At 50.7% G+C, this 15,682-nt stretch overlaps 1 protein-coding gene across 1 annotated transcript in view; it reads left to right on the forward strand.

Annotated features, from left to right (window-relative positions):
• Positions 1 to 15,682, forward strand: part of plxna3 (plexin A3) — a 123,289-nt gene that overhangs the window by 34,640 nt on the left and 72,967 nt on the right. The window contains exons 4-6 of the mRNA XM_079238683.1: positions 4,350 to 4,897; positions 4,979 to 5,143; positions 6,731 to 6,913. Coding sequence (XP_079094809.1) covers positions 4,350 to 4,897; positions 4,979 to 5,143; positions 6,731 to 6,913 — 896 coding nt within the window. The remainder of the gene's footprint in view (positions 1 to 4,349; positions 4,898 to 4,978; positions 5,144 to 6,730; positions 6,914 to 15,682) is intronic.

The following is a 15,682-nucleotide window of genomic DNA, read 5'->3' on the forward strand; positions in this document are numbered from 1 at the left end:
CAATCCAGCGGTACTGCCCCCGATGTCCACGCGATGCTGCAGAGGCGTGTCAGCCAGGACAGCCCCACAGCATCCAGAGCCTTAAGGAACTCCGGGCGGATCTCATCCACCCCCGGGGCCTTGCCGCCAAGGAGCTTTTTGACCACCTCAGCGACTTCAGCCCCAGAGATAGGAGAGTCCACCCCTGAGTCCCCCAGCTCTGCTTCCTCATGGGAAGCCGTGTTGGTAGGATTGAGGAGGTCTTCGAAGTATTCCCTCCACCGACCCACAACGTCCCGAGTTGAGGTCAGCAGCTCCCCATCTCCACTGTACACAGTGTTGATGGAGCACTGCTTCCCCCTCCTGAGCCGCCGGATGGTGGACCAGAATCTCCTCGAAGCCGTCCGGAAGTCTTTCTCCATAGCCTCGCCGAACTCCTCCCATGCCCGAGTTTTTGCCTCGGCAACGGCCGAAGCCGCATGCCGCTTAGCCCGTTGGTACCCATCAGCTGCCTCCAGAGTCCCACAGACCAAGAAGGCCCGATAGGACTCCTTCTTCAGCTTGACGGCATCCCTCACTGCTGGTGTCCACCAACGAGTCCTGGGATTACCGCCACGACAGGCACCAACGACCTTACAGCCACAGCTCCGGCTGGCCGCCTCAGCAATAGAGGCACGGAACACAGCCCATTCGGACTCAATGTCCCCCGCCTCACCCGGGACATGTTCGAAGCTCTGCTGAAGGTGGGAGTTGAAGCTCGCTCTGACAGGGGACTCAGCCAGACGTTCCCAGCAGACCCTCACAACACGTTTGGGCCTGCCAGCTCTGACCGGCTTCCTCCCCCACCATCTGAGCCAACTCACCACCAGGTGGTGATCAGTTGACAGCTCCACCCCCCTTCACCCGAGTGTCCAAGGCATGTGGCCGCAGGTCCGACGATACGACTACAAAGTCGATCATCGAACTGCGACCCAGGGAATCCTGATGCCAGGTGTACATATGGACACTCTTATGCTGGAACATGGTGTTCGTTATAGACAATCCATGACGAGCACAGAAGTCCAATAACAAAACACCATTTGGGTTCAGAGGGGGGGGACCATGCCTCCCAATCACTCCCCTCCAGGTCGCACTGTCATTGCCCACGTGAGCATTGAAGTCCCCCAGCAGAACAATGGAGTCCCCAGAAGGAGCACCCTCCAGCACTCCCTCCAAGGACCCCAGAAAGGGTGGGTACTCTGAACTGCTTTTCGGCGCATAAGCACAGACAACAGTCAGGACCCGTCCCCCCACCCGGAGGCGGAGGGAAACTACCCTTTCATCCACCGGGGTAAACCCCAACGTGCAGGCACCAAGCTGGGGGCTGATGAGAATGCCCACACCTGCTCGGCGCCTCTCACCATGAGCAACTCCAGAGTGGAAGAAAGTCCAGCCCCTCTCGAGGGTTCTGGTTCCAGAGCCCAAGCCATGCGTCGAGGTGAGTCCAACTATATCTAGTCGGAACCGCTCAACCTCACGCACAAGCTCAGGCTCCTTCCCCACTAGAGAGGTGACGTTCCACGTCCCTAGAGCCAGCTTCTGCAGCCGGGGATCGGACCGCCAGGGTCCCCGCCCCTTGCTGCCGCCCAGCTCACACTGCACCCGACCCCTACGGCTCCTCCCGCAGATGGTGATCCCACGGGAGGTGGGGCCCATGTAACCCTTTCGGGCTGAGCCCGACCGGGCCCCATGGGCGAAGGCCCGGTCACCAGACACTCGCTCTCGTACCCCGCCTCCAGGCCTGGCTCCAGAGGGGGGTCCCGGTAACCCGCGTCCGGGCAAGGGAACATTTATGCCCAGGTTTGTCATCGTCATAGGGGTCTATGAAACTAATGAAAAGTTGATAAGTGATAGAAACGGCTGGAAAAGTTACCTGAACCAACCTGATTTACATGACTGATATAATCCACCTTTAACCTCCAATGTTTACGAGGTTAACTTTCAACAAGCGGAAAACCCCAAGGAAGTAAATTATCTCCGCAAATTGTTTCTAAACAAAATATAAAAGCAATGCTTCAAGGACAGTGCTTAAAAATGCTTGACAAGATATTTTTTGAGAGTATTTTTTTCTTCTAAGCCATATTTCAGGTCTGTAGCTGACAGCCTGTTGCACCAAAAAGCTGAATATTTGCTTTGACATTGTAATTAACCCAGTACAGGATTTCTGAACGCAACATTGATGTGTTTTAATGGCTTCTGATATAAACATCACAGACATTCAGCAGATTTTGTCCTGATAACACGTCAATGTTTGCTTATTTTCATGTCTGAAGGAAAAAACAAAGAACTATTTTGTTCCAACTCGACTTTGTTCATGACAAGACAGCAAAGCTTTTCAACCTGCAAACATCAATCAAATGTCAAAATATTTAGCAGGGTTTTGTTATAAATTAGTTGCTGCAGTTTTTACATTGAGCAAAGACCTGAATTAAGACGGTCGGGACCAAACAGCCGATGATTGACAGTCAACATTTTTCATGTAATTCTGTTTTCCTCCTTTTCAACTTCTGCTCCTTCATCTTCATGTTGTAATGTTTTCTGCTAAAATCATGTTGACAGGAGTGAGATTCATACTGGGACAGCCTCTGTTTGACACCACCTTTTCATTAAACCCATCCTTTCAGTTCTCAGTCAGCTTCTCAGATGGAAGAACAAACTACATCTGTTTCGGTTTCTGTTTTAAACAGATTCATATCTGATCCTTTAGTGGTTGATTTGTGGCTTGTTGAGTTTGATTAGGGGTGCTGATTTTAATCTAATGTCTTTTTCAGCAAATGTGAGTTGAAAACAGCCCAGAAAATATCTTGATTTTGGGTTTGTTAAGGCTACATTCCTGAAAACCTGGTAGAGATCTTGGTGTCCTAGTCCCTAAATGACTTGCAGGAGATCCTTTAAACACCTATTTTTCCTGAAAATAGATGAAACTTAAGGTTGGAACTTGGATTATAAGCCTCTAAAGTTGGGGCGCTGCATGAAATGTGAATAAAATGGATTGGAATAAAGTATCAACTGAAGAAGTAGTTCTTGTATTGTTGCTCCATCCTTGACTGGATGAGCCAGTTCAATATTTAATCAATTCATCATGACTTGCCAATTCAACATTGATTTGTAAATGTTAAAAAAAAATAATAAATAAAAATAAATAAAAAAAATAAATAAATAAATATATATATATATATTTCAATGATTAAAAAATGACAGAAACGCTGTTGTAAAGTGTGGAAGGAACATAAAAGTCGCACTGCCACGACGAGCCGGTCCGTCTTCTTAAGTGTCCGGCTGGATAACAGTATAAAACAGAGATAGCAGGAAGCTAGCAGTTAGCCTTGCATCTATTTGAGCTCTATTTTTGCTCCATTACATACGTAAATGGGGACGTCTGCTTCAAATGCCACGCCTCTGTCATCACACTTACATGGTTGTTAAGGCAGTTCATCCACTAGAGGGCAGTGTCGAGTTCTTCTGATCGCGGTAACACTCCTCTATAAATTGATTTACAAACATCCAAAAAAAGCAGAAGAAGAAAAATCACAAAGGTTTTTACTGTTCTGAACTTTTTCTGCGTCATCTTCGTGTGTTTTTTACTTGTCGGGTTCTGCACCCTGAATTGTACCTGAATCGTGAGGAACCTAAGATGCTGGACCATGTTGTTGACCGGTGGTGAATGAGACGTTTTCAGTTCTGGCCAATCAGTGAGCCAAATTTCTTCTTCTATTTACTTTGTCAGTGGTCGTCTTGAATATCGCCTCCTAGTAAGCAGGTGTTGTAACTGTGTCACGTTGTCCAGAGATTTGGTCCAAAGCACTTTATTTTGAAAGATACCAGGCGACCCTGGTGTCATCTGCCCCCACATTTCTCTTTGGCTTGAGTTTAATCTTCAATGAAGTAAAAAATATTTCACACATCTCCTCATTGATTTGATCAATGCATTTGATTAGTGTTAGTACTGTTGTCTCCAGGTAGGATGGTTTTACAGACATGGTAGCATATTCAGTTGTTTTTTATGAGCGAGTGGGAGCAGGAAGATGTTGAACAGCAGAGCCCCCAACATGGAGCCTTGGGGAACTCCAAAACTCATTTTACTTCTCAGATTTATAGTTACCTTTAGACAGGAAGTAGTCCGTTACAAAGACTCAAACCGGTGGATTACTGTTCCAGAGAGTACTACTGAGTTTTCAACTGGTCTAATAAGAGGTTCTGGTCCAGATCCAGTTGACCCGGGACTGAAATGTTCCGCTGTCTGCGTTAAAGTGGATAGTCATGAGTGTTGAGAGGCATTAATGTACGCTCTGAAATCATGTGAGAACCTTCTGCATTCTCCTCATCTGCAGGCGTGGTTGTTGGTGAAGACGACTGGACGTCCGACCCGAGAAGGAAGAAGCCGGTGAAGGGTAGCAGCCGCCTCTTCATCGGTGCCGCCATCGACGGAAAATCGGAGTATTTCCCGACGCTGTCCAGCAGGAAGCTGGTGGCCGACGAGGAGAGCGTCAACATGTTCTCGCTGGTTTACCAGGACGAGTTTGTGTCCTCGCAGATAAAGATCCCGTCGGACACGTTGTCCCTCTACCCGGCTTTCGACATCTACTACGTTTATGGCTTCTCCAGCCGGACATACGTGTACTTCCTGACGCTCCAGCTGGACACGCAGCTGACGCAGATGGACGCCGGCGGGGAGAAGTTCTTCACCTCCAAGATCGTGAGGATGTGCTCCAACGATACCGAGTTTTACTCCTACGTGGAGTTTCCTCTGGGCTGCACCAAAGATGGGGTGGAGTACCGCCTGGTCCAGGCCGCCTACAAGCAGAAACCGGGTCGCCGTCTGGCCCAGGCGCTCGGCCTGTCTGAGGAGGATGACATCCTGTTCGTTGTCTTCTCGCAGGTGACTGGCGTGGAGCGCACCTTGTCCACTGTGCGGGACTCAAACCGGCGACGCTGAACTGTGCTGTTGTGTTGTGTTCAGGGTCAGAAGAACCGCTCGAACCCGCCCAGAGAGACGGTGCTGTGTCTGTTCACGCTGCATGACATCAACCTGGCCATGAAGGACCGCATCAGCTCCTGCTACCGCGGTCTGGGACAACTCTCGTTACCGTGGTTACTCAACAAGGAGCTGCAGTGCATCCACACGGTGAGTTGTGCCTCCTTTCAGTCCGATCGATTTATTGATCCCTGACTCGCCAGGTTTCACGGGCAGAGTAAAAGTTTGAGAGGATGGTTTTATTATTATCGCTGATCCGGGCCATTGATCAGATGATCCATTGATCCATTGATCAGATGATCCATTAATCAGATGATCCACTGATCAGTTGATCCATTGATCAGTCGATCCATTGATCCATCTGTACTTCTTACCTAAAAATGTGGATGAAACTTTCATTTTTTTCAGATAATGTCTCTGTGCTGTATTGATCTTTCCATCGTGTCAGAGCAGAGATTATTGATCCAGCAGGAAATAGGCAGATGCCGCTCTGACCCAGGAGTCCGTTCTGGTCCCAGCTTGTCTGAACGGAGACGGATCAGGTTGTTTAGTCAATGTTTGTGGCAGATAAATGAAGGAAATCTCCGTCTTTGTACCGTGCTCTGTATGGAAACGCCGTCTCAGGCTGTAACACGGCCGCCACATCTCTTCAGACGCATTTGCGCTGATCTGCGTCCCCCTGAGACCAGCTCGGACCCTGAACCCGGTCTGGAACAGAAGGACAGAAAACAGGAAGATGATTTCTGTGGCGATGTTACTTCAGGTCAGGGCTAGATGATGTTTTCATTGACGGTGGTAATGGCCTGCAGTCGTAACCATGGCAACCAGGCAGGGAAACCCGCCAGGAGTCGAGTTCTGGGCTGGGACTGGAGAGATGGGGGTGGGTTGGAGTTGGCGTTGCCCATGGCGACCGACCGGTCAGTCACAACCAATCAGCCACACACTGATGAATGTGATGACATACAGTAATGCGTGTGTGTGTGTGTGTGTGTGAGGGAAGAAAGGAGGAAAGGAGTGGGCGGGGCTTATGTCCAGGCCCTGACCTCCTTCTTTTGTGATGAACCGCAGGAGTTTGTTGGTGTTCATGCATGGATGGAGGCCGGCGTTTGTGTCGTTAAGCTGCTGCAGCTTCCTGTCTGCACATGCCACAATCTGTCCTGACAATTTGATCAATAACTTATCCTCCAGTTGATCTATGGACATTTTCCAGCAATTTTATTCCGGCCAGGAAGTTTACTAGCCAGGCGCGATGTAGTGTTTATTTAACTCCACCATGATCCATGATAACACCATTATTTATCACATCTTCATCACCATCACCACCATGTTGCTAAGAGACCTCTATTTTCACCTGGACATGATGATGAAGACACTTCCTGTCAGACTTTCCACCAATCAGAGAGCTTAAACTGACGGTAACGTCCAATCAGGAGCAGCCAAAGATCAACAAGTGATGAGAAAAGCAGGAAAATAATGATCCTCTATGGCTGGAATAAAGCCAGGAAGACGTTTGGGATGCAGCTGAGGTGGAGGTGCTGCAGTGAGGACAGCAGGTAGACAGTAGCAGGAAGACGTGGAAATGAAGAAAAAGCAGCTGGTGTGTTTTACATAATTTTAGTCCGATAATCTGAAGACTGAAACGTCATGTTCTCACGCTGATGGGGATTAAAAGGTTTCGTCCAGGTCTTGTGGACAGCTGCCGTCCTCTCTGACAACGGTTTTTCTGTCCGTCCACAGCCGAAGCAGATCGGAGACGATTTCTGTGGTCTGGTTCTGAACCAGCCACTCGGAGGACTGAGGGTGATCGAGGGACATCCGTTGTACGAAGACCGGACCGAGGGGATGGGCGCCGTCGCCGCCTACACCTACGGAGAACATACGGTGGTGTTCGTAGGAACGAGGAGCGGACAGATGAAGAAGGTAGGAAGGATAATGGATGGATGGATAGACGGATGGATGGATGGTGGATGGATGGATGGATGGATGGATGGATGGATGGTGGATTGATGGATTGATGGATGGATGGATGGATGGATGGATGGATGGTGGATTGATGGATGGATGGATGGATGGACGGACGGACGGACGGACGGAAGGACGGACGGATGGATGGATGGATGGATGGATGGATGGATGGATGGATGGATGGTGGATTGATGGATGGATGGATGGATGGACGGACGGACGGACGGACGGAAGGACGGACGGATGGATGGATGGATGGATGGATGGATGGATGGAAGGACGGACGGATGGATGGATGGATGGATGGAAGGACGGATGGATGGAAGGACGGACGGATGGATGGATGGATGGATGGATGGAAGGACGGACGGATGGATGGATGGATGGAAGGACGGACGGACGGACGGACGGATGGATGGATGGATGGAAGGACGGACGGACGGACGGACGGACGGACGGACGGACGGAAGGATGGACGGACGGACGGACGGACGGACGGACGGACGGACGGACGGACGGATGGAAGGAAGGAAGGACGGACGGACGGACGGACGGACGGATGGATGGAAGGACGGACGGATGGATGGATGGATGGAAGGACGGACGGACGGACGGACGGACGGACGGACGGACGGATGGATGGATGGAAGGATGGACGGATGGATGGATGGATGGAAGGACGGATGGATGGATGGATGGAAGGACGGATGGATGGATGGATGGATGGATGGAAGGACGGATGGATGGAAGGACGGACGGATGGATGGATGGATGGAAGGACGGATGGATGGATGGATGGATGGATGGAAGGACGGAAGGACGGATGGATGGAAGGACGGACGGATGGACGGATGGATGGATGGATGGAAGGACGGATGGATGGATGGATGGATGGATGGATGGAAGGACGGACGGACGGACGGACGGAAGGATGGACGGACGGACGGACGGACGGACGGACGGACGGACGGAAGGATGGATGGAAGGACGGACGGACGGACGGACGGATGGAAGGACGGACGGACGGACGGACGGACGGACGGATGGAAGGACGGACGGACGGACGGACGGATGGATGGACGGATGGATGGATGGATGGATGGATGGATGGAAGGACGGAAGGACGGATGGATGGATGGATGGAAGGACGGATGGATGGATGGATGGATGGAAGGACGGAAGGACGGATGGATGGATGGATGTGTAAACGGCTCCAGCTGATGTTAACATCTCTGGAAGTGAATTTCTTGCATCTGTAACCAGAAGTTTCCATCCTCTGTAGTCAGAATAATAATCCTGATGAAAGCCGACGGAATCTGATCAATGTTTAATCATTTCTACATAATCTGAGCTGATCATGAAGCTCATCTTGGGCCCTGCCCCTCGCCGCCCTGACCCTCGCCGCCCTGACCCTCGCCGCCCTGCCGCTCGCCGCCCTGCCCCTCGCCGCCCTGCCCCTCGCCGCCCTGCCGCTCGCCGCCCTGACCCTCGCCGCCCTGCCGCTCGCCGCCCTGACCCTCGCCGCTCGCCGCCCTGACCCTCGCCGCCCTGCCGCTCGCCGCCCTGACCCTCGCCGCCCTGACCCTCGCCGCCCTGCCCCCTCGCCGCCCTGCCCCTCGCCACCGGTCTATCAGAACCGTAAAGCAGCATTATGGCTGAAGCCTTGCCGCTCGGCGTCGCACCGCCAACCTCTGTTCCCTCCACCGCTCCTGCTGGGGAGGAGCTCCTCTGGCGGCTGCCGAAGCCGTCTGCACAACCAACCGCAGGAAATCACCAATCTGTGTGTTGGGATCTGTGTGGGTCGGAGCCTCGTTGATATGTTTAGTAATGCTTCCTCCTCCTCTTCCGCCTCCTCTAATTTCTGAGCTGCTTCAGGGGTTGTGGTTGAGAAAATGGATCAGTAGTGTGACGGGGGGTGGGGCCTGATGGTGAAGGTGCGGTCTCTTGTATTGCTTTTCGACCAAAGAAATGACCAATGTCGCTTGGCGGCGTGGTTTCTGATCGCGACGTGGTTTCTGATCGCGATGCGGTTTCTGATCGCGACGTGGTTTCTGTTCGCGACGCGGTTTCTGTTCGCGATGCGGTTTCTGATCGCGACGTGGTTTCTGTTCGCGATGCGGTTTCTGATCGCGACGTGGTTTCTGTTCGCGACGCGGTTTCTGTTCGCGATGCGGTTTCTGATCGCGACGTGGTTTCTGTTCGCGATGCGGTTTCTGATCGCGACGTGGTTTCTGTTCGCGATGCGGTTTCTGATCGCGGCGCGGTTTCTGATCGCACCGTGGTTTCTGATCGCGACGCGGTTTCTGATCGCGACGCGGTTTCTGATCGCGCCGTGGTTTCTGATCGCGCTGTGGTTTCTGATCGCGCCGTGGTTTCTGATCACGCCGTGGTTTCTGATCGCGCCGTGGTTTCTGATCGCGCTGTGGTTTCTGATCACGACGCGGTTTCTGATCGCGCCGTGGTTTCTGATCGCGCCGTGGTTTCTGATCGCGACGCGGTTTCTGATTGCGACGCGGTTTCTGATTGCGCCGTGGTTTCTGATCACGCCGTGGTTTCTGATCACGCCGTGGTTTCTGATCGCGCCGTGGTTTCTAATCGCGCCGTGGTTTCTGATCACGCCGTGGTTTCTGATCGCGCCGTGGTTTCTGATCACGCCGTGGTTTCTGATCACGCCGTGGTTTCTGTTCGCGATGCGGTTTCTGATCGCGCCGTGGTTTCTGATCACGCCGTGGTTTCTGATCGCGCCGTGGTTTCTGATCGCGCCGTGGTTTCTGATCGCGCCGTGGTTTCTGATCGCGCCGTGGTTTCTGATCACGCCGTGGTTTCTGATCACGCCGTGGTTTCTGATCACGCCGCGGTTTCTGATCGCGCTGTGGTTTCTAATCACGCCGTGGTTTCTGATCGCGACGCGGTTTCTGATCGCGCCGTGGTTTCTGATCGCGACGCGGTTTCTGATCACGATGCGGTTTCTGATCGCTCCGCGGTTTCTGATCGCTCCGCGGTTTCTGATTGCGCCGTGGTTTCTGATCGCGACGTGGTTTCTGATCACGCCGCGGTTTCTGATCGCGCCGTGGTTTCTGATCGCGCCGTGGTTTCTGATCGCGACGTGGTTTCTGATCGCGACGCGGTTTCTGATCACGACGCGGTTTCTGATCGCGCCGTGGTTTCTGATCGCGCCGTGGTTTCTGATCGCGCCGTGGTTTCTGATCGCGCCGTGGTTTCTGATCGCGCCGTGGTTTCTGATCGCGCCGCGGTTTCTGATCGCGCCGCGGTTTCTGATCGCGCCGCGGTTTCTGATCGCGACGCGGTTTCTGATCACGACGCGGTTTCTGATCGCGCCACGGTTTCTGATCGCGACGCGGTTTCTGATCGCTCCGTGGTTTCTGATCGCGCCGTGGTTTCTGATCGCGCTGTGGTTTCTAGTCACGCCGTGGTTTCTGATCGCGCTGTGGTTTCTGATCGCGCCGCGGTTTCTGATCGCGACGCGGTTTCTGATCGCGCCACGGTTTCTGATCGCGACGCGGTTTCTGATCGCGACGCGGTTTCTGATCACGACGCGGTTTCTGATCGCGCCGCGGTTTCTGATCGCTCCGTGGTTTCTGATCGCGCCGTGGTTTCTGATCGCGACGTGGTTTCTGATCACGCCGTGGTTTCTGATCGCAACGCGGTTTCTGATTGCGCTGTGGTTTTCTGATCTGTGATTTCTCATATTCTGACTCCATGTGGAAGAAACGGGTCCCAGGCACGGAAGTGGAGACTTTGTAGGATTTTTCCAGACGAGGGTGGAAACCAGATTCCCGGTGATAAAAGCAGCAAGCGTCCTGCGGAGCTTCGTTTCTGCAGTGCTGGAAGTTTTGACCTCTGTGTCGACGGCGTCTCACCATCACACACTTAATGAACCCATTGTTGACTCGTCTGACTACAGCCCTCAAAGCATTCCTCCGGCTGCTAATTGGATGGCTCTGATTGGCTGTCGCTGGGAGGAGAGCTCCGACTAATGAATTGAATTAAGCCGAAGAGGGCGAGCTGGTAATTCAGAGAGGGAAACTTCAAATAAAGAGTCCACAATCCTCCGACAGAGAACACTTCATCCGCTCGTCTCTTACTGAGCCGCCGCTCAGAGCCGAGCCATCTGATTGGACGGAAGCAGATCTGAGGAGCAGATTCGAACATAGCCTGACCTTTCGTCGTCGCGCTGACCTAACAGACGAACTGAGGAGGAATTTCAAACCTGCTGCTGTCAGCCACCGGACGTGGTGGTCCGGGCTGGAACCGTCTCACGCTGTTGGCTGCTGATCTGATTTCTGAATCTGCGTAAAGAAAAAGCATGTTTCGGCATTTCCCGCTGCCCTGAGCGCATCGCGTCAGGTTCAGCTTCCGCATGGAAAAAACCTTCAGACCCCAACGTTTTAACGGAACATCCGGAAGTTTTCCACGTTTGGCTGGAGATTTTCCTGCAGACTTGATCCAGTTTATAAGCTGATGATCGGAGAAGGAAGGAGGCGCCAAAAGCAAAAACGGGTCGGAACACAAACCGTATCGGACGAATACGATGAAGATGATGACATGATGAAGATGATGTAATGAAGACGATGAAGATGATGACGTGATGAAGATGGCTTTTCTGCTAACTTCCAGTAAAACTAGAGAACATTTTTCTAAATTTCCTCCCAGATTGGAGGGTGAGGGTGAGGGTTAGGGGTGAGGGTGAGGGGTGAGAGTTAGGGGTGAGGACAACTCCATCTTGGCTCAGGATGCGTCTGGATCCTCCAGAAAGACGATGATGAAGAGGAGTCCTGGTCCAGATGTTGGCCTCTGCTCCGTCTCCTCCAGTCAGACAATGAAAATCATGAAATTATTGTTGTTTTGAGTCTTTTCTCTTGAACCAGATCCTCTTCCTCCTCTTCCTCCTCTTCTTCCTCTTCCTCCTCATCCTCCTCTTCTTCGTTTCCATCAGCACAAATTGAATTAGAGATGAGCCGGCCAATCAGCTGCAGCATTCAGAGGGAGCCGAGCTGTTATTGGTTAAAGAGGCGACGGGAATCAATGACAGTTAATGTGTATTTGTAACTAAAGCGCCCGCACCTGCTTCCCTCCTCTTCTTCCTCCTCCTCCTCCTCCTCCTCCTCTTCCTCCTCTTCATCTCCCAGCAGCCAGAAAATAAATTTTGCTTTCTGTGATTATTAGACGACGGCTGCACCTGTTTCTCTCTTTCAGGAATCTGAGCTGCTTCATCCAATAATCTATATCATCTTTAACCTGATGAAGATGATGATGAAGATGCGAGCACCTGCAGGTTTCATTTGAGATCATTTCTCTTTTCTTTCTAAACTCATTTAGAGTAAACTGATTTAGAGTAAACAGCTGAAACGATGTTTTATTAAGCTTAACTCCCAAAACGCCCAAAATGAAGAAAAACCAAGATGTCACAATGATGTCATAATGTCATAATGATGTCACAATGATATCATAATGATGTCACAATGATGTCATAATGATATCATAATGATGTCACAATGATATAATGTCACAATGATATCATAATGATGTCATAATGATGTCACAATGATATAATGATGTCACAATGATGTCATAATGATGTCACAATGATATCATAATGATGTCACAATGATATAATAATGATGTCACAATGATATCATAATGATGTCACAATGATATAATAATGATGTCACAATGATGTCATAAACGTCTTTATAGCGTTTGGCTGCGTCTAAACGCCTTCAGATTAAAAGACTTTGCTGTCCAGTTCAGGACAATCCTGTTCAGTCTGGTCCGGTTCGGGACGGTTTGTTCGGGACGGTCCGGTTCGGGACAGTCCGGTTCGGGACAGTCCGGTTCGGGACAGTCCGGTTCGGGACGGTCCGGTTCGGGACAGTCCGGTTCGGGACAGTCAGGTTCGGGACGGTCCGGTTCGGGACGGTCCGGTTCGGGACGGTCCGCTTCGGGACGGTCCCAAACCGGGCTGTATGCGACGTGCAGTTTGGTTGAGGACGCGGTTGGGGATGGTTTGGTACCGGACAGTCCGGTTAGTGTTTTTGGTAGAAACTGGAACGGATCAGAACCTCGGATCGTCCTTTGCGAATCTGGGTTTTATGTTCCAACAGATCGGCCAATAGGAAGCCTCGAAGCGAATCAGTCTAAGAGTTGATTGGGTGATTGGAAACATTGACATTTCTGCATCTCAGCCAATCACATCGCTCCCCGATCAGAACCAACCAAAACCACATTTGGAACGATCCGGGTCCTGAACTGGATTCTGATCCATGATGATCCTCATACGGAATCCGGAATTCCTAAATTAGCCAATCATATTCTTCCGTTTGACAGAAACTGTGTGATTGGTGTGTGATTGGAGAATGAAGCTCCACACCTGGGCTTGACACACGCGCATGCACACACGCATACAAACGCTGCTGTTTATACAGGAAGCTCACTTCCCTCCCTGCTAATTCTGGGTAGGGAACCAGCTGGTGTTTTTGTTTTGATTGGCTGTAAATTAGATTAGAGACGAATGGCAGTTGCCATGGCAACAGCCAAATCATCCTTAGCCCTCTCCACCCCCACCTGAAAAGTTTAGGACCAGCATGTGATGAATAACTGTGAGGTCCTGGGAATTCAGCCCAAACCAGTTTTATTCAAAAGGAAGCGCTGAAAGATGGGGAGGCAGAGGTTTGATCCTGGGAATAAAGCAGCTGAGTCCAGATTCCAGAGAAAAGAGGTCAAAAGTACTGAGACCTGATGACGGACATAGCATGGACGATAGGCGAGGCCCAGGGGTCCAGAAAGCAAGGTGAGGGTCCGTGTAGAGAATAACCATGAGGCAAAAAGAGTCTGTCATGGGCAGAGCAAGAAGGGAAACCAGGGACGTGGATTGGTGGGTCGGCAGATTTACTGAAAACTGGAGAACGCCATGGAGCCGCCAGTAATCCGGCAGAAGGGAAGAGACTGGAGAGAGTTCGAGTTGGACTGTGAGTTAAGAAAACCCAGGAGGACTGACTCAAACTGATGAGGACAGGTAACGCGGCTGGGGGCTGTTAGGAACCAGACTGGATCTGGAGCCGGACACTCCAGATCCAGGACTTTGTTGATGATGTCCTGGTTCTGGATGATGACGTTATGTTTCCAGAACAGGAACAACATTCTGGATACTACCATCCAGAACAGGAACAACATTCTGGATACTACCATCCACAACAGGAACAACATTCTGGATACTACCATCCAGAACAGGAACAACATCCTGGATACAACCATCCACAACAGGAACAATATTCTGGATACTACCATCCAGAACAGGAACAACATTCTGGATACTACCATCCAGAACAGGAACCACATTCTGGATACTACCATCCAGAACAGGAACCACATTCTGGATACTACCATCCAGAACAGGAACAACATCCTGGATACTATCATCCAGAACAGGAACAACATTCTGGATACTACCATCCAGAACAAGAACAACGTTCTGAATACTACCATCCAGAACAGGAACAACATTCTGGATACTACCATCCAGAACAGGAACAACATTCTGGGTACTACCATCCAGAACAGGAACAACATCCTGGATACTACCATCCAGAACAGGAACAACATTCTGGGTACTACCATCCAGAACAGGAACAACATCCTGGATACTATCATCCAGAACAGGAACAACATTCTGGATATTACCATCCAGAACAAGAACAACGTTCTGAATACTACCATCCAGAACAGGAACAACATTCTGGATACTACCATCCAGAACAGGAACCACATTCTGGATACTACCATCCAGAACAGGAACAACATTCTGGATACTACCATCCAGAATAGGAACAACGTTCTGGATATTACCATCCAGAACAAGAACAACGTTCTGAATACTACCATCCAGAACAAGAACAACGTTCTGAATACTACCATCCAGAACAGGAACAACATTCTGGATACTACCATCCAGAACAGGAACAACGTTCTGGATACTACCATCCAGAACAGGAACAACATTCTGGATACTACCATCCAGAACAGGAACAACGTTCTGGATACTACCATCCAGAACAGGAACAACGTTCTGAATACTACCATCCAGAACAGGAACAACGTTCCTGGATGGTAGTGTTCTGTGGATTCATGATCAATGGATCTGGAATCTGATAATGGATCCGTATCAGATGGATGTGGAACCAGAACAGTGGTTGCTAGATGCTAGTCTGATCTCAATGTGGTTTAACAGTTTGTTGATTTAGGAATAATCTTATAAACCTGTTATGGTGACATCTGTTCCTCAGCATCAGGATGAGGAAGACTCTGATCAGCATGGAGTGGACTCCAGCTGAAAACTTCTGGTTCACCTGGAAGGTTCCGGCTCTACACAGATGTCCGGACAGTTTGAGTGGAACCTCAGCAAAACTCCCAACAGATTCAGATCCCAGAAACATTTCTCAACTTCCCCATCGATCCGAGTGGGATGCTTTTCAGACCTTAGATGGATAAACGTCTAGCACACACACACACAGTTCATCACAGCCGTGTGTGCGTGTGTGTGTGTGTGTGTGTGTGTGTGTTGAACCTCACATCTCACCTTTGGGGAATGACTTCATGATCCTCCTTTCCTCTCTCTGTTGTCTTTGTGTCTCTTGCCCTCTCTTCTTATTGACCGTGTTTCAGAGCGAAATCCATAAAGACCGTCCCGAAGGGCGCGTTTTAGCT

The sequence above is a fragment of the Telmatherina bonti genome (genome assembly GCF_933228915.1).
Source record: "Telmatherina bonti genome assembly, chromosome: 4".
NCBI lineage: Eukaryota > Metazoa > Chordata > Actinopteri > Atheriniformes > Telmatherinidae > Telmatherina > Telmatherina bonti.